At 39.0% G+C, this 26,176-nt stretch overlaps 1 protein-coding gene across 1 annotated transcript in view; it reads right to left on the bottom strand.

Annotated features, from left to right (window-relative positions):
* LOC149812243 (uncharacterized) overlaps positions 1 to 10,578 on the bottom strand; it is a 63,214-nt gene extending 52,636 nt beyond the window's left edge. Inside the window, exons 1-6 of the mRNA XM_089992543.1 lie at positions 10,496 to 10,578; positions 9,863 to 9,990; positions 8,300 to 8,587; positions 7,928 to 8,080; positions 5,004 to 5,121; positions 4,620 to 4,716 (exon numbers count right to left, since the gene is read on the bottom strand). Of these exons, the coding sequence (XP_089848669.1) occupies positions 4,620 to 4,716; positions 5,004 to 5,121; positions 7,928 to 8,052 (340 nt within the window). The 5' untranslated portion in view covers positions 8,053 to 8,080; positions 8,300 to 8,587; positions 9,863 to 9,990; positions 10,496 to 10,578. The remainder of the gene's footprint in view (positions 1 to 4,619; positions 4,717 to 5,003; positions 5,122 to 7,927; positions 8,081 to 8,299; positions 8,588 to 9,862; positions 9,991 to 10,495) is intronic.
* Positions 10,579 to 26,176: the final 15,598 nt, after the last annotated feature.

The following is a 26,176-nucleotide window of genomic DNA, read 5'->3' on the forward strand; positions in this document are numbered from 1 at the left end:
AACAAGATTTAAAACCAAGCTTTAGCATAACAAAACTAAAACGACCATACCAAGCTTTGGGTACTTGTTTCAAACCATAAAGAGTTTCTCAATCGAAGTACCTTACCATAAAGGACTTCATATCCAGGAGGTGAATTCATGTAAATTTTTTTTTTAAGTCTCCATTTAAAAATGCATTTTTATATCTATTTGGTAGATAGGCCAACCTTTAATAGCAACAACAACAATAAGGGTCCTAACTGAAGTCATACTAGCTACTGGTGCAAATGTCTCATCATAGTCTATCACGTATTCTTGTACATTGACAACTAACTTATCCTTGTTTCTTTCTAGGATCTCATCACTCTTAGTTTTTGACTTTATACACCTATCTACAACCTATAATTCTTTTACCTTTAGGCAAATCAAATATTTTCCAAGTCATAGATTTTTTGAGTGCCCCTAATTCTTCACTCATAGCTTTTATCCATTGGGTATATTTTTTTGCTTGTTTATATGTGGTATGTTCAAAATAAGACAAAATTTTAGCTAGACAAGCCCTATATTGTGGTAAAAAAGACTCGCATGAAATAAATCTATCAGGGGGTCTAGAAGCCCTATCTGATCTTCTGACTCCTTCATATTATTAATTTTCTAAGGTGGAGTATTTTTCTAAGGCATTTGGTTGACTATCATTTTTCCATTTTTTATATTGAATTATGCTAGGTTCTTCAGATTCAATGTTTTCATCATCCTGATTTGATTGAGGCTCTTCATCTCTATCATTCTCAAACAAAGAATCATCCTTATTTTGAGGTAGTAATTCAAGCAAAAAAGAATATTCAGAGTCTTTCTTAGGCACATTTTGAAAAAAAAAGTCATTTTCCAAAACGAACATTCCTGGATATATAAAGTTTGTCCTTGTTGAAGTCAAAATATCTAAACCCTTTTTTAGTCTCTTCATATACAAAGAAAGCACACGGTAATGGCTTTAGGAGAGAGTTTATCATTTTTATCGGTGAGAAAATTTCATTGCTTAGGAATAATTGTGAATTACTGTGCAGAAAATATACAAGTGAGGATAAATGAGTGATAATATGATAATACTTGACTTTCTGAGGAAATTCATAGATAATTACAAGTTTAGAGAAGTGAAAGAAAAAGATTTTTACTGTGGTGGCATAAAAAGTCTAAATTTGTTTTGAGAATGTAAATTACATGAAATATTTGTTTACAATGAGTTCTTAATTGCCTAGTATTTTCTGATATCAGTAGATCTTTAATCTCTCCATTGTTTCTGATATTTGTGAACTTTTTTTTGTCTGTGGACCCTTTCCTTTATTTTCTAGATCATGCCAACAATTTGCCTTTATATGCCCCCTTTTTGTTACAAAGGAAGCAAGTGGGGATGGATATTTGTCTCTGCGCATGAGTTAACATATTGGGAGTGGGAAGCAGACCACGTCCTCCGTGTCCACTTCACCCTTGCCCTCCTCGTCCTCGTCCTCTACCATAAGTCACTCCTGCGGCAAAAACTTCTTGGGAATTTGTGTGAATGTGAGTTTCTTCAGAGAAACCCTTTAGAGTCATTTCATACTAAATCAATTTAGCTCGTAGCTCATCAAAGGTAGGAAGAACAGGGAGGCCCAATAGTGAAGTGACTATCATATTGTAGTCAGATCTCAATCCACTCAGAGTTTGTTGGCTGATTTGTGATAATCTTTATCTTGTTCAAATATTCCATGATGGTCATGGAATCTTTTCTTAGCAACTGAAATTCTCTTTTGAGAAAAACCATCCTCGCTTGTGAAACATGTGAATACGTCTGAACCAGTCGCTCCCAGAGTTGCAGTGTTATACAATTGTCAGGGATGGCAACAAGGACCTCTTGAGACAGGGTAGAAGTGATGTATGCAACAACTGATTGATTTTTCCTTTCCCAGTTGAGAAATTCTGCATTTTTGACATACACGATCGAACTCGCCCCTTTATCATCTTTCTCTTCTCTCGAGACAAATTCTGGTGGGACTAGAGTGGTTCCATCCAGGTGACCTAAGAGACCTTGGCTCCTTATAAAAGGAATAATTTGTCTCTTCCAAATCAAGAAGTTTAAGGTATTCAACTTTTTAGAAACGAGTTGGTTGAGAAAACTTGAAGAAAGATTTGATTGAGAGGAATAAAATTCAACAAGAGTGTTCACGAAATGCTCAACACTTTTTTTTTAATGAACAGGAGATCGCAGGCTGGCAGATTAAGAGAATAGAAAGATTGAACCTTTTTCTATACACTCAAAGAACGAGATTGACGTGATGAAAAACACTTTCACACGTTAGATACATTTTGAGACAAGTATAGAAAATGAGAATCAGGAAGGAAATTACACAGCAGAAATAATAAAAAATCACGAGAAAAGCTGGAATATTTGAATATGTAAAAGTAGATGCATGGAGGAGATTGGGCAAAAGGGAGATCAAACACATAAATATCAACAAAAGGAGATCAAGCAGATAATATCAAATGAAAACAGATCTGAAATAGGGGTCGTGATTGATTTGGTGTTTCACGTGAATCGATTTCAGCGATTCACGTGAAATACAGTCACCCCTTTTTCACGGTCTGGGTTCACGTGAATCTCAGATCCACTAGAATATCAAGCCCATGTGAGATGTGGGTACACAGAAAAATTCAGAAAGAGGGGAAGAATGAGAGAAGAAGAAAGGAAATGAAGAAGAGTAGAAAGGGAGGGAACGAAAAACCTCAAATCTCTGATCGTCGCACCTGTCGGAAACCTCTTCGGCCCTTAGATGGATCTCGGTTTTGATACCATGTTAGAATCTCCATCTGTACCGGTATCAAGAAAGGAGAGAGAGAAATGAAGAAGAGAAGCAAAAGGGTCTGCGACTGTCACGATTTCTGTTGAAAGGAATCGTGACCTAAAACTCATATTAATACTTGAATGTACAGTATGAGTCTGGATCCATTATAATATTCAAACCCGAAGAAAAGAAACAAAACAATAGTAACCTACATATAATAGGTGGATGTGGGCCGAGTCTGGAGTTTTGATATCCAGACCCGAGACCCGTACACCTAAACACCTTTTTCAGTGTTGGGTACTGACTGTTGATATTTTCATTTTAGCTGCAGCTGTTTGTTTATTTTAGCCTAGTGATTCAGTTTCTGGTGTTATTGAATGATACTTTTGTGTTGTTAAGTATTTTTTGTTAAAGGAAGTTAGTAAGGATAAACATGTAGTGACTGATTTGGTTTATATTGCTAGTTGTTGTGGTTAGTGGACAAATAGTATTTGTAGATATTGGTATTGTGATTCTGGTATTTGTGTGCAGCTATTATATTGTGGTTTGGGGTTTGTGTGAGGTATGGAGAAAGAAGGAATTCAGACTGTCCCAATGAAACCGGATGGGACAAACTACGCATATTGGGCTGATTTTATGACAGTTGTAATAGTAGGAAAAGGGCTTAAAGGGTACTTGGATAGCTCAAAGGTGAAACCCAAACCCACAATTGTTGATTTTGACAAAGCAATAGAGGAATTAGTGGTGAATAATGCAAGGGTCAGGCTTAGATCTTAGAGCCAGTAGAGCAAAGAATATGCTATGAATCTATTTAAGTTTCAGGAGGCCAAAGAAGGTTGAGCGTACCTCAGACAAATCTACAAGCAAGAGAATTGAGCAAGGCACTATCAGCTCACTCAAGAATTGAGTATGCATCAAGAAAACAAGTCAATTGAAGAATTTCATTCGGATATGCAAAGAATTTGGGATGCCCTTGCACTTATAGAGGGGCAAACAAAATGTGAAAATTGTGCAAAGTGTGAAACGTGTACTTCATGTCAAACTTGTCTATAGCTTCTTGACCAGCATAGGAAAACTGATAGAGTTATCGAGTTTCTAATGGTGCTCAAACCAGAGTTTGATGGAACAAGTGACATTATGCATTGTTCTCATTTGCCCTTTGTCACCATGATCTTAGCAGAGTTGATTGCAGAAGAGACTAAGATGAAGTCTCTTGAAACCTATTCATCTGTTGACAATGTCATGGCAATTTCTCGGCAACTGGGTGACAGATTTGGTGGAAGAGGTGATTTGGGTTTTGGAGGAGGAGTTGACATGAACTCTATTCAATGTCACTATTGTAAGAATTTTAGTCTTGAGCTACCCCCCTCTACTTGAGCATTCTTTTGTATATCATTTCATTGTTAGGGGTAGTTTTGTCTTGTATAGTTTTATTTTAGTTTTTTCCTTGTAACATAGTGAGTGTAGACCCTTATAAGACACACACTTCTTTCTTAATGTGATGAGGAGTCATGCTTCCCTTCTTCTCCTTGTGCTCCATTTGAGAAGCTCTTAACCCTAACGCATGTTTTGAAGTTTCTTTACCGCTAAGACTATCAAATCTTTCTACCAAAAACAACCATATACATACATTGATACCTTTTTTATTCTATGCTTAGTATAGAAAGAAAATGATACTCATGTACAAGCAAATTTTAAAAATCAGGAGAAAAAAATTATGACTATAAATAACTTCCCTCTTAGAACAAGGATTATACATGATAACAATAACTTGCTTGACATGCATTTTAAAGCATCAGGCTTAAAGGTAACAACTAGCTATACCATTTTTCATCACTTCAAAAATCATGTCACAATAATATCTGAAGGGTGATACTCTCATTACTCGGCAAATGTACTCAGCAAGGTGGTAAGGGAAAAGCTGCATGAACAATAGGAGTCAAAGTTAAACACAAAATCATGAGAAGACATCAGTAAACATGAAAAAATAATAATAATAATACTCTCGATATATATGTTACAACATAGAGCAAATAAAGGAAAGGATCACAGCAAGCTGGGCAATTACATATTAACTTGCTATTTTTCATTTGTCAAATTTTATGGCTTTTTTAAGTATTGTAAACCCATTAGGATCATCAAACAGAACAATCATAGTAAAAAAAATAGATGTACATAAAAACATGAACTAGGTCATTAAATCCATACCGCTAGATTCTTACGCAAATAACGCATCATTTCTTCATAATATTCTCCTTCTTTGCATACTTTACGAGCAAAAGAAGTATTCCACTGGAGTCGCTTTTTGATGCAGTGGTCCATGACCCTGTGCACAGTGAAGAGCAATTAAAGTCTCATAAGACACAGTATACAGATCAAGAAGAATAGATCCTTGAAGACAACGATGCAATTGACCAGCCAATGCAACTATTCAATCTAATGAACGATTCTAATAAACATCTCAAAATAACCAAGTGCTGATCCAGTGTGGCAGTGAAAGATTATTTACTTATTTATTTATATCACATAATTACATGTAACAAACTCAAGCCTCAAGATTATTAAGAAATACAAATATGGTCAGGTAAACAACAATACATTAGAAGGAAAGAAGCAACAGCAAAATAAACTCTTAATATCACAAAAGGAAGCATAAACAAACTCGTGGATAAGATGTTCACTATGTTTAACAAAGGTTTGACAGTTCCATGATGAATTGTGCAATGTTTGTTTTGTATATCATGTCATGACAACCTTACATATAGGCTGTGTGTCCAGCTGACATGGTTGGGATGCTATATCACATAAGTACGGGTATGGGTACAGGTACGTAGGGTACTACATGGAATTTCTAAAAGTGTGGGAACAAGGGTACGGTTATATATATATATATATATATATATATATATATATATATATATATATATATATATCATGATCGAGTCTGGTTTGGATCAGATCCAAAATTGGTCTGACCTATACCAAACGAAGTACCAGTAGCTGTGTCCACACAGGTACAGCATGCTTCTTGAAGTATCCAAGTTACACATTTGGGATGCCAGGGAACTCGTTTCCTTCACATACACTGAGAATGATTCTGAATATCCACACTAGAAGGTTAGACAGTCAAAACATTATTTTCTCATTGTAGGCTCACACTATGAGAATGAAATGCTGATGAAGCACCATCTAGTGATTCCAGGTATATATAAATTAATTCCAAAAACTTGTGCCTGCACACAGTATGCAATTCTTTATATGCATGAACATGTAATTTTATAGCAATTCCAAAAAAAAATAATAACAAAGAGGATTTTACTTGCATGATAAAAATTTATGCTAGAAGAACCATGACCAACAAGTCAAATGCCTAATTTATATTACAATTTAAAAAAGAAATTACCCTTTCTTTAATGGACTTAAGCATAAAGGTGGTGTGAATATTGGAAGGCATTCAAGGCACTTATGTTGGACATTAAGGATATGTCCTAGGAGGACAAGCCCTTCTACTTCCTAAGAGGGCTTCCATCAACTCTGGGCTCCGCCTTCCGCAAAGATGTCAGAACTAGGGGTGGACATCGGGTCATGCTCTGGCTTGGGTCCCAGCCCGAGTCGGGCTCTTAATATCAATGGAAAAAGCAAAAAAAAGTTTTACATTTTAAAAAAGTGTGCCCTTTGTTGTTTCCCTTTACAGCTAAAATTTAAAAAAAAAGTACAACTAGCAAACAGCTGGCCAGTAGAACCCATGGATGGTGCCCAGAAACTCGCAGGTGGACACTATCATACTCAGAGTTACCAGAAGCTTCTTAGATAAGTGGGAAGACCGCTTCCCAGAAACTCGCTTCAGAAGCGCGAAACTCCTCACTTCCGAAACTTGATGAGAATCTTGATTCTCTCACGCTTCTCCTATACTTTCCACATCTATTCTTCTTATATGTTCTCTCACCCTACTTTTCATGTTTTTTTATGTGTTTCCTCTCACGCTTCTCACTTTTCATGTGCTTTCTCTAAATTGGCAGTCATCATTTTTAGATTTTGTTAAAAATTTAATTCTTACACTAAAAAAATCATGATATTTAAGAATAATTACTTTTATTTTAGTTTTTATTTGCATTCTATTTCAATTCCCATTCAATTCTTATATTGCTTTTTTTATTCATCGCTTCTCGCTTCCTATACATTTTTAAATGCATCACTTCTCTCTCCCGCTTCCTGTATCGTTTTTCACTTCCGCTTCCTAGTCCGGCAACCTCTCTCTCTCTCTCTCTCTCTCTCTCTCTCTCTCTCTCTCTCTCTCTCTCTCTCTCTCTCTCTCTCTCTCTCTAACCCAGCCCTAAAGGGAAGGCCATGAACAATGGCTAAAAATTCCGAACTGATTAGTGTCGGGTCGGGCTTTCAGCGGCTCTTTTGACTAGTTGGGCCTTTACGGGCCCATTATCGGGCGGGCACGGCCCGACTCGATGGCCACCCCTAGTCAAAACGTTCAGGTGGAATAAATGGGAAATAGTTAGGAGAGGTGCCTAAATCTAAATATAGACTTAACATCAAATAAGACCTTGGGAAGTGACAACTTTTTAAAATTCTTCACAGTTTGCCTATAGCAGTTCTAAATATCCATGGTAGAAGGCAAAACAATAGCATATATGATCTCATTTACCCTTGTCTACCATTGAAAAAGAGTGATGGAACAGGCACTCCTATATGGCAAGGCATATTTCCATTAGCTCCAAATTTTGCACTCAGATATACAGCATTCAGCAATAAGAATGATAGATGCAATCTCAAATACATGAAATATTTTTTCATCCATATACAATTTTTGATAAATATATGCATGATTTGTATCACAGTAGCTTCAAAAAACCATGGGTCAACAAAGGTCTCTGGACCACTTAGAGAGACTATCCTAAGCAAGGGACCTTGAACTTGACTATGAGGGAGAAAACTTCAAAAAAAAGGAAAAATTACATTGAGTTGCATGAAAGGCCTCAACAAATAGAAGGAATGATACAACATAGAGTGGCAGCAGAAAGTAATAAGAAGAGAATACAAGTATATGCTAAGAATATAAATTGCTAAACACTGAACCATGAAAATGATAAGACTAAGCAACAAACGATCAACACACCAACCTCCTATGCCATTCTTCCTTAGAAAAGGTAGCCTGAAGTCGTTTAGGGAGATTCTCCCAAGAGCATTCCTCCTTTATGGCCTTTAAAAACAGCTGCTCCTCAATAGTCATTGGAATGCAATGCATTCTTGTTGTCGACAGCTCCAAGTTTTCCCTACAATCCTATTTGAATTTAGGGAATCATCCCCCAAAAATGAAAACAAGAAAAAGACATTATGCCCACTTTTGCCACTATTTAGACCAGGCACCTTAATGATCAACCATCGAACATAGCATGCATGTTAGAGCATTACAGATATTGCAAGGAGGTATTTACTTCGCTCAACATTGTTCTCTTTTATTTGTCCACATAACAAGGAGAGAGTATGTTAACCTTAACTATCTGCCATTGTGCCAAAGTATCTTCGGCTTAAATAACTAACTAAACTTCACAGCATCTTTTTCTTTTTTCACATATATCCATGATGTCACCAAGCTCAGGGGATGTCACGAATTCGAAACCAACAGGTGTGCATCTCTTGCCTTGAGGATGAAGCTGGATGCACTCCTTGCTGGCCAAAAGGGACCTGGGATTTTTACACCAACGAGCTAGCGAGTGAGCGAGGTGGCTCTCCCTTTCCCCAATTATCCAAAAAAAAAAACTTCACAGGGATCGTACTTCCTAGAGGTGATGAATAAGATGTTGGTCAACCACTGATCGTGACAGAGCAAAAGAAAGCACAACAAAATCGAGATCATGCATTAGCAACTCAAACTCATGGAGTCCAAAGCAATGTTGTCAGAAACAGATTTTGAACAGAATTGTTTTTCAAAATGATTTAGAGCATCGACCAATTCAGAATCATCAGAATCAAATTGAATCGTTTCAAATTGGCCCTTTTAAAAAATTTATTTTTTAAAAAGTTCAAAAACTCATAAAAATAAAAATAAAATAGAAAAATTATGGGAATACAAAAATAAAGTAAATGATGGCTTGTAAGGTCCAATCAAATTATAATACATGCATTTATGCCCAAACAAATAAATAGAACAATCAATATTATAATTATCATAAAAAACAAAAAATTGAAAAAAAAAATCAGCTGATTTTCAAGAAAATTGCGAAAGGATTAGATTCGAATGATTCCGGCCGATTCAATTAGATTTGATTCTGACAACATGGATCCAAGGAGGACATATGCACACCCTAGTAAAGTTTGTAAAAGGTCTTCTTAAGATTAAACTTCCAGAGAAAATAACAAGCAGTCATTGAGAAGATAAAAGGCCACTTGTTATTTAACTCTTTATATTGGTTTTGGCATTCAGAGAAAAGAAGAAGAATCACTTTGTGCTTTGTACACCAATGCCACTACCGAACATTTCTGAAACTCAACTTTCCCCTAAAACTTTCAAATCCTCATTTCCACACTCTGGCTTTTAATATGACAGATGCTCATGATCTAGGTAATTCTAGAATGTAAGGGTTTTTCTTGAAGCTCTCCAACATGACCCAAATCAATTGAAGTCTAAATAAGATGGTCAACATAACAATTAAGACGCAAATCAATTTCTACACAATCTGGTCTCCGTACAAATTGTTTGCCAGATAGCAAGCAACTTTATCTGTTTCTCACTTTCACAAAGAACACGTGAAAAGGGAAAAAGTCCCCTTCCTGACTTCTTATTTTTGTGAATTTCTTCAAGGAAGATATCTGAAAGCACACACACACATGCTCGCGCACACGCCTTTATGTCGTTTTTTATGCACCCACGTAACGGGAAGGGGGTTTTTGATGCACCGGCTTAACCGGAAATTTGGGAAGCTTTGGGAAACTGGGAAGCGTAGCAGAAAACGAGTTCCCAATTCATCTCACTTTTCTGGATAAGTGGCCGGATCCAAACAACCTGTTAATACAGCAGTGACTAAGAACATTAACAGCAGTGACTAAGAACCAACTTATACAACATATTATAAGACAGCTCGGTAAAAGCATGATCACAAACGCCACAAGAAATGCCCTCCGTCAAGTTCTTCAAGGAACCGAAGCATTTGTTTTCTCACCAAAGCCTCTGGATCCAAATGCCCTGAGACCGGATACACAGTAATTCACTCGATTAGAGAAAACCCATCAAACCAATGCCCGCGAGAATTTCAAACAAAAACCGAAAAAGATCGATCGATACAAAAAAATAATAAATCGAAAGTCCGGGAACCCGATTTCGCAATGTACGGCAGTTGTATCTGCTCAGTATTAGCATCCAAAAATCCACTTCCTAACCAAACCAATCCTCGGAACTAAATCTCGATCTCGACAACAAATTTCAGCTTCTCCCACTCATCTTCTACCAACAAGGAACAGCTCCGATCAACGAAACGACAAGAAAGCATCATTCAACACTCGGATTTTTTGCTCAATCGCACCAGAAAAACGGATCAGCAAACGAATCGCCGAAGTTGCAAAAGAACTTTCACAGAGATCGAGACCAAACCAGGCAAGAAACGCGATCAAACGATGGTAACGAGCGTGAATTGATCGAGAGGGGAAGGATTCAAGGAAGAAGAAGAGGAATGAGTAATGGGATCGAGTACCTTCGCTTGTTGCCGGAGGCGGCGGCGAGGGGGTCTGCTTCTGGGGATCGGCGCGACCTGGGCTCGTTTCCGGGAGTCCGTTTCCTTGTTGCCGAGGCGAAAATGCTCCCTCTTCTGTCTTTTCGTTAATTTCATTTCATTGTCTTCGCTACTTGCGAGCACGCACCGAGCGTCTGTGTGTCGGTGCGAGGAATGGTGGGCCCGTCCCATCCATTTGGGTCGGGCTGGGTAGTGTACTACTAGTGTCAGTGGTGATCCAGATAGAAACCCCAACATCCGGGACTACATCGTTTCAATGGGTCGGGTATCCAATCCATCAGGGTATACTAGAAGACTATGTCACAAAGACACGTGGACGTGTGGGTAAGGATGCATGACACGAGTTCGACTCGTAAGTTCGAAAAAACATGACAGTTGTTTGGGAGCCAACGATTCATGGAAATGTCAAAACCACTTGAATTCCACAATTTGCTCCCAAACATCTTGCGGAATTAGAAATACCATGAATCCCAACTCCTTGTTTTGGCAACACATGAAAACCTTGTTTCCGTCCCAACACAGGTCTTCCAAACAATGCCGTATTCGCATTTAGATTCTAGTTGGATTCATATCTTAGTTGGACTTGGACTCAGATTTAAATGCAAAATCCAATATCGAGTTTGCATCTGATTATTAATTGGATCCTACTGTAGCTAGCGGATCAGACTAAGTAGATTCAAATTCAGGTCGGATGCTGGACAAAATCCAACCTGTTGACATCCTTAGTTGGTTTGGTTGAATATCTAACGAAAAATATCCCAAACCTGACATGCGCCTTCAGGTCAGCATTTTTATGCACATATCCGGATATTTGAGTTTGAGTTCAGTTAAATACCTGAGACAAACCCGACCCGTTGGCAACCCTAATACCCTGCAGCCAGTTTTTACAATTTTTTTGGAATTTAAAAAAATGGCATTAGATTTTGAGGAAAAAAAAATTACGACGTAGAAATAGCATTCATCAAGACTTGTTTTCCAGAGCTACAAAGTAGTTTAAGAAATGATTACTCAGCCTACTTTTTGTTGCAGGGGAAACAAGTTGGATAAACTTATGTTGTTTATTTTGGAGAAAAAAAAACCTCGTCTGGATTCCTTTCATTCCTCACTCACTGTTTCTTTGTTTTTTATATTAATATTTATTTATTTATTTTTATCGTTCCCTACATATATTCTTATTTTGCTTTCACAATCGCTTCTAAAATGAATCTCGTTTCACACTTCATAGTACTTTTAACATTAGCTTCTTCACTTTTGCATGCTTCACATATCGATTTCATATCCTGGTAACTATGGTCTGTGACAGCAAACTTTTTCCTCAGAAAAGGTAGAGAATTTGTCTAAAGTGACAAGTTTTTTTGGAAGAAAACTTTCCCATGTTTGTTATGCACCTGGTGAAATGCATGGGTCACACCAAGAGAGAGAGAGAGAGAGAGAGAGAGAGAGAGAGATGGAAAATCATAGGTGCAGCTTGCATCGACTCAATCAACTCGATAGATGTTTTCACCATTGGTTGTTTATTAGGTATCACACCTTAAACACTGGTATTCTCTGAAGTAAAATATGATCTTTGAATTGTAAAATTTTGATCTGTTGCAGGGTCATTAATTTTTAAGTTCTTCAAAGACCTGCATGCATGTCACGACTCAAAGCTCGTTCTCTACCAAACAAACCATGAAAATCATGTTTGTAAGGTTGGATCCGAAAAAAAAAAGGTTCTTTCTATTAGACAGTATGTACAGTTGATTATATATATATATATATATATATATATATATATATATATATATGCTAAATCCTGCCCTAACCCTTAGGGGCATTTGTTTCATGCCCTTTCCTATGGAAGAGCTCTTTTTCATAGGAAATGGGGTTTGTTTTTTTCTACAAAGAGTGAAACCATTGTGTCTATGAGAAATATGTGGTGGGACCCACATAATAAATGCAAAAAACCAGCTTTTTTGTCAAAATGGGTTCATACCCCCACCTCCTAGGAAAGCACTTTCCCTCCAAAGCAGCTCTTTCAAAGAAAAGAAGCTTTCTTCTCGTGGGAGTGTAACAAATACCCCCCCCCCCCCCTTTAAGTGGTGTTTGATACCATAGATAAATGCATTGCACACAGAATCAACATTTGTCCTAAACACACCAGTGTTGTTGACAAGTGGTGTCTTTCTATCGACGTGAGAATCGATAGAGAAAAGCACATCATAAAAATAAGCCAGTTACAAGGCAAGATTTTGACATTTAAAAACCTTAAAATGGAAGGAAAAACCATGTAGTAGTGCTCATAAAATCCACTAAGTGAAATAATACTAGTACAAGAGACATTTTCGAACCAATAAGGTATCAAGGATCTATAAGATGATAATACAAAAGACCCTCTCAAGCCAAAATAGCATCGACAATTTACACGAAGAATAATCTAACCAGGATAAATCCAATATGAGATCAATTGATGGTGGTGCTTAGCTTCTAAGAACACCCGAGTCACCCACTTATGCTCTCTCTCTCTCTCTCTCTCTCTCTCTCTCTCTCTCTCTCTCTCTCTCTCTCTCTCTCTCTCTCTCTCTCTCTCTCTCTCTCTGTGTGTAACGGCCCAGAATCTCAGCTTGAAAAATCCTTTAATTTTTTAGGGTAAAAAAAAATTTATTTTTTTGAAAACATTGTATAAAACAGAAATATCAAAAGGGAAAAATAAGTGAAAACTCTCGGCGAGTCACTGAGAGATGCAACAAGATTAAACATTTTATTTATCGCATTTTACAAAATGATACGACATTTTCCTTTACAAAAGATAACTGTCAAGATCTTCAATGTTCTAGAGTGTGGGTTCAGTCCTCCGTCGCACATCGAGCTCCATCGCACCACAAAAAGTCACCACCTGCATCTCCATAAAACGGGGTCAGTACTCTTGCGATCTGGTGAGAAATCAACCACGACAATCCATTTACACAAATAATTAAAGTAGCAAGACAAGTGAACATATATGTGTGTCGTGGTGAAACAGTTGGCATATTTGAAAATGATTAATCAAGTGCAACAAATAACAGGCAAGTAAAGATAACTCCAAAAAATAAGCAATAATGCCAAGTACCAACATATTTACATAGATGCATCAGTCATTAAGCAAAAGAGCAAGACGATGTGACTCTAGTATAATAATCAAAACCAAGCAATAAGATCGTGATCAAGCGCTTATCATGACTATGAATCATAATTAACATTTAATGGCAACAACCAATATTTCAACGAATATATAAATATTCAGAGTAAGACATTTGTAGAACCATATCACACGAGATGTGAAAGTACATGAGGCACCATATCTCTGACACTAGTGAGCTCAACTCACGAGGTGGGTCTATCACCTACAAAAATTTGCCAAGGCGTTCTATCAACCATGAGTCTCCATGTCATGGGTATTTCCATTTCATCGACATGCCTAATACGTAATCAATCATCGTGCCACATGTCTTTATCACACCATATCGTAAAATTAAGAGCCATTATTTTTGCGCGACTAAAATTCATGTGTGTTGGGAGGTGTACAAGTGTCAAGTGGTATAAGCACACAATGGGAACGTAGTGCCCGATTCATTGAACCATTAATACAAGCAATTTCAAATAAGTGCGAGAACAATAAACAAGGGGCTTCCTTGTTTTCCTTGAGTCATAACTTCACATGTGGTATTATTTTTGCTACATGTATTTCGTAACCCATACCACCTCGAAAAACGTCAAGCATAATGCACATAGGTGTGCACGTGAAATCTCATCGCACTAATAGGGGATATATATATATATATATATATATATATATATATATATATATATATATATATATATATATATATATATATATATATATATATATATATATATATGTGTGTGTGTGTGTGTGTGTGTGTGTGTGTGTGTGTGTGTGTGCATTGTCATGGTGACAAGGACAACATATGCTAACAATTCGACGCGACAAAAGAAATAATCACGCTTCTAGCTGCGAAAAGCTAACACGAACGGCTATTGAGCCACGACAATGGGGGAAATGCGACACCGCAAGGGAGGAGGCTGACATCTTGTTGCTCCTAACTGCTGCAGCAATTGCACCACTGATAGTTGCACCATGGCCACGCTCTGGCCTCGAAACCGCAACACACATACTCAGGCCACCGACCAAACTGTGTAGTTGCACGACCCGTCGCAGCTCGAGAGCGACACCTCCCAAGAAACCCATATAGGGTACTGCTGACATGCGGGTTTAGCAGTCTGTTGGTCTGGACAGAGGTCCAGACCCACTCTATTGGACCGGGTGGTCCCCAGAAAATCAACAGCAAGTCTGAACATTCGGTCCAGACTTGCCCGCGCACTGGTGTCCGCAACGCACCACCTGAACCGGGCTCGGTTCAGGTGCTGCAATGCTTGGTACAGACCTGAGCCCTTGCTCGGGTCCTGAGCACTGGTTTGGACTCAGATGTCCAAACCAGCAAGGGTGTTGATCGCACCAACGAGAAAAGGGGCAGGGCGTTGCAGGCTAGCACCTGCCACAAGGATCCAGTGTTTGTCATAATGGCGCCAGCACCTTATGGCCAACCGAGTGTGTGTCCAGCACTTGGTTCTGGCCACGACACTACGAAGGCCACTCCTCCCTGTTTGAGTTGTGTGCTCAGACCAAGATATGCCTAAGGTACAATCTGAACCAACTCGGTTCAGACTGAGACAAACCGAGAGAGAGAAAGATGGCGGAATCTGCTAGGTGCAAGCCCGAACTGCCACCCGAGCACTAAAGAAAAGGTGGCAGCCTTGCTGCCGACCCCTCCACCGTGTGTGGTAGCTGAAAAATGAGTAGACCACGCTCAAACCCATCAACTCTCCCCCCAAAAAGTAAGAGAACAACAAGAACTCAAAAGAAAATGCAACATTTTAAGAAAATACTATTGAAAGGAGGAATCATGCCACTCTTGTTCAAAACATGAAATGAAGCCATACATTACACTCATGTGCAAAGCCTTAGAACAAAACCATATATTTTTAAAAGAAAGTGCAAATGAGCTAATGGAAGAAGGAGGAAATCTCACCTCTGAAGGCTTCAAAACGTCAAAGAGTGCCTCCTCTTGCTTAGGCATGTAGGGTGGAGTCCACGTAGTACCCAACCCTACACACTAGCAATGAGGAGTGGGGGAGCTCAACAATAGGGATGAAGGAAGAGCCCCACGATTTGGGGAAATGAAGAGAGAGAGAGAGAGAAAGAAAGCCAAAATCGCTCAGCCTTCTCTCTCCTCCTTTTGTCACAAAGTATAAATACTTTAGACTTTCTAATGGGTGGTTAGGATTAACTTAGAGGAGATGGAAGTGAATCACGCCCCCCCCCCCATAGCCGCCCAACAAGCCAATCGAATTCTTCTTTTCAAAATTCATTAAAGAACTTTCAAAAACGCCATTCAAGAAGCTTTTAAAATGCCATTAAAGTTTTTGAAAAATTATAGAGGAAGCCCAAAGGCTACTGCCCCTTTTAGCTAATGGAAATGCGCCATTTTGGCTGCACTTGAGTTCTTCCAGGCAGCCCATGGCCAGCCAACCCATGGCCAACATTTAAAGGAGTTTTTCCTTTCTTACCAAATTGCCACCGCCCAACTGGTCAACCCTTAACTAACTGGTCCACCAAGGCCACACACGTCTTATATGGGGGTCGACCAAGGGCTTGGGTTGCCCCCTAGTCAAACCCAACTCCAAAACAATAAATAAATAAAAATCAAAATGCTTATTTGATTCTTTAAATAAAAAATAAAATTACCACGACATATTTTCATTTTAAAATTCCTAATTACCATTAAATTTTCAAAGCTCCTTTGTAGAATTTTCTATCATTTGCGAGAATTGCTCTCGTTATGACTCGTATACTATCGATATGCATTTTCCAGTAATTCACATGCAATAACGAGGTTTTTTCCTCATTTGGGTCTCAAATTCGATGATTGGCTAATCTAATATATTATGGATTTACTGTAAGGTTCTCAGAAATTTAAATTTTCATCTCTTACAAAAATCACTCTTGTTATGACCCACATCTTATCGATATACGCTTTCCAGTAATTCACATGAAATACCAAGTTTTTTTCCTCGTTTGGGTCCCAAAATTCAAGGATAAATTATATATATATATTATGAATTTACCTTAGAATTTTCAGAAATTAATTCATCCGAAATTGTACTCATGTCACTTTGCACATTTCACTTACTCAATTTCGGATCTCGCTCATTATGAATCAAAATTTAAAGCATAATTCAAATTATATCTAATCATGTGTGTGACAACCTCATAAACATACGAAAGTATACACCTCATAATCACATAAACATTGAATTCCTCAAAAAAAATCGTGGGTCTTATATTCTACCCTCCTTAAAAAGGATTTTTTTCGCAAAATCATAAACATCAAACAATGACAAAATAGTCAGATCTCCTCTGACGGTGCTTAATCGGCAACAACTAAGTCTTTAGTAGACTTCCTCGGACAAAACTTGACAATATACCTCGGTTGTCCACATTTGAAATATTTGCCACGATAGAGAGGGCAAACTCCAAAAGGATGATCTTCGTCGCATTGTCGACACTTTCGTTGGACATTCAGTTAATGAGATTGCCTTTGTTGGCGGTCTTGATGTCCTTTATGACATTTTTGCTTTTTGATAGGTGGCGAGGACTCCTTTCCACTGGGATTCTTCTCACTCGCAATCGCATAAACCTTGGTCTGTTGCTCGACTTAGTCTTCTTCCAATAGGGTACCTCAATAGCCTCTTCAAGTGACTTTGGCCCGCTAGTAAATACCTTGGTTCTTAGAGTAAGCCTCAAACCACAAGCGAACTTCATTACTCATTTCTTTTTCGCGACATAAACATTTGGATAATATCACTCCAAACAACAAAACTTAGTAATATAATCAGACAGGGTCGTCGTCCTTTGTTGTAGGTATGAGAATTATTGCATCTTCTTACTTTGTTCATGCTTAGGAAAATACGCTGAGTTAAAAACTTCGATAAATTCATCCCACGTAACATTCTAGTCTTTGAATTTAACCAAAGAGATCGTGTCCCACCACTTCTCAGCGTGGTCTTTCAAACGATAGGTATCGAAGTTCACTTTCTGCTTATTGAGAACATTCAAAACACAAAAAATACATTCTATCTCGCATATCCATGACTTCGCAGCCTCATGGTCTGTCTTACCGTTAAAAGCAAGAGGATCCAATTCCATGAAACGCTTATAAGTAACCGTACTTATGCTATGCCCACCTTGGGCTATGTGTTGAAGGTTCGCACCCATCTGTTGCATTGCAACCACTTGTTATTGTATAACCTCCGCAAGGTTGCTCACAATGCCCATGATATCCTCGCACCTAGCCTCCCATGCCATCTATTTGGACAAAAAGACAATGATTAATTGATAGGTCTGACAACTAAGCTTCATAAATAATGATCACAACAATCTTTTAAATGCCAACGAGTGCACTACACACAACTTGGGCAAATGCCACATCGCAACCCAATTGTGTAGCAATACAATCTAAGAACATGTTCTTCAAACAACCTCAAGCGACACCACACAAGGTCGCTATCGCTAGAAAATCACCATTCTAGATGACCATTGTTAGAGAATCACCACTCTAACTCACCATACGGAGAATCACCACTCTAATATTACAAAATAAAGAGCCATCGCTTGAAAGACATCGTTAGAGAGTCACCACCCTAACGGCATTATTGAAGAATCACCACTTCAACAACATCATTAGAGAATCACCACCCTAATGGCATTGTTAGAGAATCACCACCCTAACGGTATTGCTGGAGAATCATCACTCCAACAATCTTCATTAGAGAATCACCACTCTAATAACATCGTTAGGGAATCATCACTCTAGCGGCATCGTCAGAGAATCACCACCCTAACGATATTGCTGGAGAATCACCACTCCAACAACCTTTATTAGAGAATCACCACTCTAATGGCATCGTTAGAGAATCACCACCCTAACAGTATTGCTGGAGAATCACCACTCCAACAACCTTCATTAGAGAATCATCAATCTAATGGCATCGTTAGGGAATCATCACCCTAGCGGCATCGTTAGAGAGTCACCACTCTAATGGCATCATTAAAGTATCACCACCCTAATGATGACGCTGGCACTACCAGAAATCACCACCTAAGCCAACACAACACTACAATCCCTCTGATTGTGGTTGAGAAACAAGGATTCCCACAACGCTTTCTCAAAAGCAAAAGCACCCTGAAGCCCGATGCTATGTAGTCCCCACAATGACCCTCTCAAGAGTTAATTGCCATCACCGGCAACACAAAAGCCACATGCTAGGCGCACAACTGAATGTTCTCATAACCAAGAACAATTCGGGATCTACAATATTCTCCAATGAAGAACTCAAAGGCTCAATCGACACAGACAAGGCTTTTACCTTCTTTCCGAAGATCACACCCGGAGAGGCACCCTTCATCAAAGACAGGGTCACGAACACCTCTAACGAAGTTGGAGAAGGAAAAACACTAACTTAGAGCCTCATCAAATGACTCTTATCAAAACCACATCGTCTTTAACACGATTGGTGCAACTGTTCGATATTTGTTACGATTCATCCATCATCTCCACACAAGTAATATAGAACGAGAAAGCGAAATACGCAAGAGGTCTCTAGGTTAGATCAATGACTTCAACTCTCATAAAAGTTGACACGAACTAGCTTAGAAAACTATATCCGCAAGCATAAAATCACTATCATTCGAGAATTCTATACTGACTTCAACTGACACTTAATCTCTAAGTATCCCCTCAGACCATAATAGGTCCAAAAGCTTAGCACACTGAGACCAATTCACCTTATGAATTCTATTCGCATAGCAGTTTAAACCTCTTGGTTCTGACATTCAATACCTTGAGCCAAATCATATAAGGTTTTAAACATAAAATCGTGTTTCGCATCAGACAACAACCGAAATACCATTCAAATATATCTAAACATGCAAAAGGAGCAATTAAGCAACAGAAACATAATTCTACTAAATTAGGCATACTTACAGTGCGATGGTCGATGTGTGCAGAGACTTGAACCACACTTTTAAAACATGGCTTTGATACCAAAATTGTAATGGCCGAGAATCCCAGCTTGGAAAATCTTTTAGATTTTTAGGGTAATTTTGTAACACCCCATTTATTTTTAATGAAAATTCTAACAAAAATTTTTTTTTTTAAACATTTAACTAGATAAATGAGGAGCTACTAAAAACTTCAATCTTATTCCATCATAACAAAGTTTATTACATCAAGTTCAAATATCCAGAAACATTAAACAAAAAAGTAGTAGTGCCATGATCGCCTGACGATGCTGCCGCCCTCACTCTGATTGTGCATTTATGTCTTCACCTGAAAACAGTAAACCATAAAGGAATCAGACTACCACTGTCTGAGTAAGTGATACAGTCCAAAATACATATGTGCAGTGTCATGTGAACAAGTATGTAGGAATTATGATTTACCAGAGATTTAATCCTCGTATAACTATATTTTTTCTTTCTAAGTTTTGTTCCACTTGAACCCCTATCTGTCCCATTTGTTATTTCCACATTTATTGGTTTGAATCTTCATTTAATTCTTACCCAGTGGGTACGCACAGGCATTCGACATCGTAGCGGACCGAGATTATACGGGGGTTCATATAACCCGTATAACTAGCCGTACGGATACCCAAAAGGGGCACGATGCCCGACCGAGAGAGATCCCCAATTGGCAAGAACTAGTATTGGATGCACCCATAACTCTTCTGCAGAAGACTTGGACCCACCACCTAGGACTCACTGGTGGTCCTGGTCCCCTAACTCCGTGGACTGGGGACCGGGTGAGACGCCTTGCTCTCACAGCAAACGAATGTCCGACGGAGTGTGTACCACCCACTCTCTCTAAAGTGGACCGTGGGCCCAGTAACATACACTGCGATCCAGTGTACCCAGAAACCGGGAATCCAGTAACATACACCGCCATGGTGTACCTAGAAACCCTGTGAGAAACTAGTAAAATATACCCTTTTCGGTATACCCAGTTCTCACCCCAATTATCTTTCTTTCTTTCTTTTTTTTTTCTCGTCAATTTTATTCTCGGTTGACTAGAAAAAAAATTCTTATGTATGTTAGTTCTCTGATTTCTCGTCTTTCTCATGGCATGTAACTCAAAATTCTGACTTGAGTTATACACACTATGTTCATAATTCCTTATGTTTTTCTGAACCTATAATTTGAACTCCAACCTGATTTTTTTTCCACACTGGAGTCATAATCCACGGTTAGCCCCCGTATGTATACGGTCCCACATTCTAGTGCTTCAGACGTTGGGCTTAGTCTCAGCATCAGTACCAGATAGTTTTTAAGTGGAAGAATCCACAATTCTCGCCTACCAATGCTTATCCAAGGTCACAGTGAGACTTAGTTATGCTGAATCCAGACACGGTCAACCCATTTACCTTCAACCTGGGTGCAGCCACCACACCCCTCTCACTGATAATGTCAACATCCTGTTCTAACTTTGATGTCAGTCCATTGGACCAAATTACACATATAGTTTTCTTATATTTTCATGTCGTAACATAGTAGCAACTTTCCTATGGAGAGTCGTAGTCTATTGTACCCGACCCAGATGTTATCACACGGGTCCTATTAATAGACCGACCTGACAGTCACGCCCCGGTTTGCAGCAGCGCCACACCCATCACGCGAACCATGTCAAGCCCATTCCAAGTTCGACTTTCAGTCGGCCGGACCGACTGGTAACCATTGTCCCCTTTTTTTTTTACATGCTAAGGGTCACTCCAATGGGACTCGTCTGTTGAACCCGGAGTGGATCCAAGGTCAGTAGTTTTATATACTTGTCGACAGATGTGTGTTCATATGCGTGTAAATCATATACCTCATTTGATTTTATGACTTATAAAGTTTATGATGTTGCATTCGGTGTTACACCATAATTGGAATCTAAATCCATCTATCTATCTATCTATCTATCTATATATATATATATATATATATATATATATATATATATATATATATAGGTTTAGTACAATAATAGAACCTGTAGATTTAAGTATCCACTGTGATACCAACCTAATTAAATAGCCCAATTAGATATTAGATGGTATTGTCTCATTGACACCCATGGACCTTATATTATGAGCCTAAGTTTATATAGACAAAAATGTGAGGTTATGATCACATTTGTCTCCTTAGTTCTGGAAATAAAATATCATGGTAGTAGAAAAAAAACAATCAACTAGTGAATGAATACAATTTAATAGGTCTACCCTGTGCCTTTCCATGGTTAGAGAAGAACCCTCATACATGTTGATAATTTGAAATTTAAGGGTGTAAAATGACCAACGAATGAAGGGTTTTCATGGATATATAAACTGGATTATGTATCTCCATGATATAATGCTTACGTGTAATTAAATTCTGTGGTTGTTTTTTTTTTTTTTTTTTTTTAAACTGCCTACAGATGCAGAACTACAAATGTAAGTCCCCTTTTTTTTTTTTTAAAGTATGCCAAGGCAATTTCATTTTTCATAGTTACGGATGCCCCCAGCTATTTTCCCCTTCCATGGTTATCCAAATGTTAGTTTAGCTATCAAAAGATTAGATCAGACATAAGGGAAAATACTATTTTAAAAACTTGTATACATACATAGTCTGCTAGTTACGTGTTCATGACTATACTGCCATTCTATAGGTATTCTTTTCAGCAAATCAAAACACCATTACACTCACAGGTAAAGAAGCAACAATCTTATCCACCTTATGACGTTGATGGCTATTCAGTTATGTGAACCCATACGAGTACCCCATGGTGCTTCACATATGCATAAAGAAACTATATCCCTACCTTGTGAGAACCTTAATCTACCAGCAAGATGTTCGCCCTCCTCACGGACGTCCGGTAACCTTGCACCTGCTCCTCGCCAGAAGAAATGATGAAAGTTGAAACTCGAGAATAAAACACACGGCTGGTATTGATAGGAAGAGCAAAAAAAATCCAAAGAGGGAGGGTAGAGAGAGAGGGAAATCAGTTTTCAATGGAACTCGTTTTTTTTTTTTTTTGTAAACCCTCTTGGGTTTCTATTTTTATTTTTTTTTTTGTAACTTCCAGTCCATTATGGAATATAACTGCCCCTTTTGAAAAGTCGTGAGATGGCCTTCCTATTCCAAACGGTTGGATTTCCAACCTTGGTCATCCACTCAGCCCTCTTTAAAAAAAAAAAGAAAAAACGGAATTTCTTGTTTTAATGCTCCCTTTAAGTCCACATTTTTTTCTAGCGTACATCAAATTTTGAAATCTCATTCCTCCCTTCTTTTTGTTGTTTTGGCCAAAAAGGTCTTCTTGACACACTGGAGGATTTGAACCAAGGTTCTCCTCCCGAAGGGGTAACGAGCCCCGCCGGTGCGCTATGTCTCATTTCGTTGCAAATTCTTGCAACCCAATTTTATTTAACATCTTTATGGTCGTCTGGCTTTGAAGCAAAAATTTTCTGGCGCCGAAGGGAATTTGAACCTAAAACATCCTCCCTTCTAGCATTGCGCTCCACCTCTACTCTACTTCTTTGCTTCTTGTCTTCTTTACTAATTCAATATCTTTTAAGCATGTGTGGTCCTCTGATCCCTCCTCACTCAAGCCCGGAGTTCATTGCCCGGAAAGTCCGAGATACCTCATCTTAGCATCATAAAAATACAAAATTGAAAATTCTTCTTCATCATTTATTTATTAAAAAGACTCGATTTTTTTTTGGGTTTTACAATTTTTTTTTTTAAATATTGCGCAAATGCGAAAACACCAAAAGGAAAAAACAAGTGAAAACTCTGGGCGGATCACAGAGAAATGCAACAAGCTGAAACATTTTATTTATCACATTTTATAAGATGAGACATTTCTCTTTATAAAAGGCAACTACCAAGATCTTCAATGTTGTAGAGTGTGGGTTCAGTCCTCCGCCGCACATCGAGCTCCATTGTACCACGAGAAGTCACCACCTGCATCCCCATAAAATGAGGTCAGTACTCTTGCGAGCTGGTGAGAAATCAACCACGACAATCCATTTACACAAATAATTAAAGTAGCAGGACAAGTGAACATATATGTGCGTCGTGGTGAAACAGTTGGCATATTGAAAATGATTAATCAAGTGCAACAAATAAGAGGCAGGTAAAGATAACTCCAAGAAATAAGCAACAATGCCAAGTACCAACATATTTACATAGATGCATCAGTCATTAAGCAAAAGAGCAAGACGATGCGACTCTAGTATAATAATCAAAACCAAGCAATAAGATCGTGATCAAGCGCTTATCATGACTATGAATCATCATTAACATTTAATGGCAACAACCAATATTTCAACAAATATATAAATATTCAGAGTAAGACATCTGTAGAACCATATCACACGAGATGTGAAAGTACATGAGGCACCATATCTCTGACACTAGTGAGCTCAACTCACGAGGTGGGTCTATCACCCACAAAAATTCGCCAAGGAGTTCTATCAACCATGAGTCTCCATGTCATGGGTATTTCCATTTCATTGACATGCTAATACATAATCAATCATCGTGCCACATGTTTTTATCACACGATATCTTAAAATTAAGAGCCATTATTTTTACATGACTAAAATTCATGTGTGTTGGGAGGTGTACAAGTGTCAAGTGGTATAAGCACACAATGGGAACGTAGTGCCCGATTCATTGAACCATTAATACAAGCAATTTCAAATAAGTGCGAGAACATTAAACAAGGGGCTTCCTTGTTTTCCTTGAGTCATAACTTCACATGTGGTATTATTTTTGCTACATGTATTTCATAACCCATACCACCTCGAAAAAGGCCAAGCATAATGCACATAGGTGTGCACGTGAAATCTCATCGCACTAATAGGGTATATATATATATGTGTGTGTGTGTGTGTGTGTGTGTGTGTGTGTGTGTGTGTGTGTGTGTGTGTGCACTGTCATGGTGACAAGGACAACATATGCTAACAATTTGATGCGACAAAAGAAATAATCACGCTTCTAGCTGCGAAAAGCTAACATGAACGGCTATTGAGCCACGACAACGGGGGAAATGCGACACCGCAAGGGAGGAGGCTGACAACTTGCTGCCCCCAACTGTTGCAGCAACAACACCACTGATAGTTGCACCATGGCCACACTCTGGCCTTGAAACTGCAACACACATGCTCAGGCCGCCTACCAAAATGTGTAGCCGCACGACCCGTCGTGGCTCGGGAGCGACACCTCCCAAGAAACCCATATAGGGTACTGCTGACATGCAGGTATAGCAGTCCGCTGGTCTGGACAGAGGTCCAGACCCACTCCATTGGACTGGGTGGTCCCTGGAAAATCAGCAGCAAGTTTGGACATTCGGTCCAGACTTGCCCGTGCACTGGTGTCCACAACGCACCACCTGAACTGGGCTCGGTTCAGGTGTTGCAATGCCTGGCTCAGGCCTGGTATAGACCTAAGCCCTTGCTTGGGTCCTGAGCACTGGTCTAGACTGGGATGTCCAGACCAGCAAGGTTGCTGATCGCACTAACAGGAAAAGGGGCAGAGCACTGCAGGCTAGCACCTGCCACAAGGTGCCAACGTTTGCCACAATGGCGCTAGCGCCTGATGGCCAACCAAGTGTGTGTCGAGCACTCGGTTCTGGCCATGACACTATGAAGGCCACCCCTCCCTGTCTGAGATGTGTGCTCATACCAAGATGTGCCTAAGGTCCACTCCAAACCAACTTGGTTCAGACTGAAACAAACCAAGAGAGAGAGAAAGATGGCGGGTTCGGCTAAGTGCAAGCCCGAACTGCCACCCGAACACTAAAGGGAAGCTGGCAGCCTTGCTGTCGACCCTTCCACCATGTGTGGTAGCTGCAAAACGAGCAGACCACACTCAGACCCAGCAACTCTAAAAAAAAAGTAAGCGAACAACAAGAACCCAAAAGAAAATGCAACATTTTAAGAAAATACTATCGAAAGGAGGAATCATGTCACTCTTGTTTAAAACATGAAACGAACCCATACATTACACTCATGTGTAAAGCCTTAGAACAAAACCATATATTTTTAAAAGAAAGTGCAAATGAGCTAATGGAAGAAGGAGGAAATCTCACATCTGAAGGCTTCAAAACATCAAAGAGTGCCTCCTCTTGCTTAGGCGTGGAGGGTGGAGTCCACGTAGTACCCAACCCTACACACTAGCAAGGATGAGTAGGGGAGCTCGACAATGGGGATGAAGGAAGAGCCCCACGGTTTGGGGAAATGAGAAGAGAGAGAGAGAGAGAGAGAGAGAGAGAGAGAGAGAGAGAGAGAGAGAGAGAGAGAGAAAGAGAGAGAGAGAGAATTGCCCAGTCTTCTCTCTCCTCCTTTTCTCAAAAAGTATAAATACTTTAGTGTTTCTAATGGGTGGTTAGGACTAACTTAGAGGAGATGGAGGGCTGGAGTGAATCACACCCCCATAGCCTCCCAACAAGCCAATTGAATTCCTCTTTTCAAAATTCATTAAAGAACTTTCAAGAACACTATTTAAGAGGCTTCTAAAATGACATT

This window comes from Nuphar pumila, chromosome 17, assembly GCF_984573655.1.
Source record: "Nuphar pumila chromosome 17, dmNupPumi1.hap1.1, whole genome shotgun sequence".
NCBI lineage: Eukaryota > Viridiplantae > Streptophyta > Magnoliopsida > Nymphaeales > Nymphaeaceae > Nuphar > Nuphar pumila.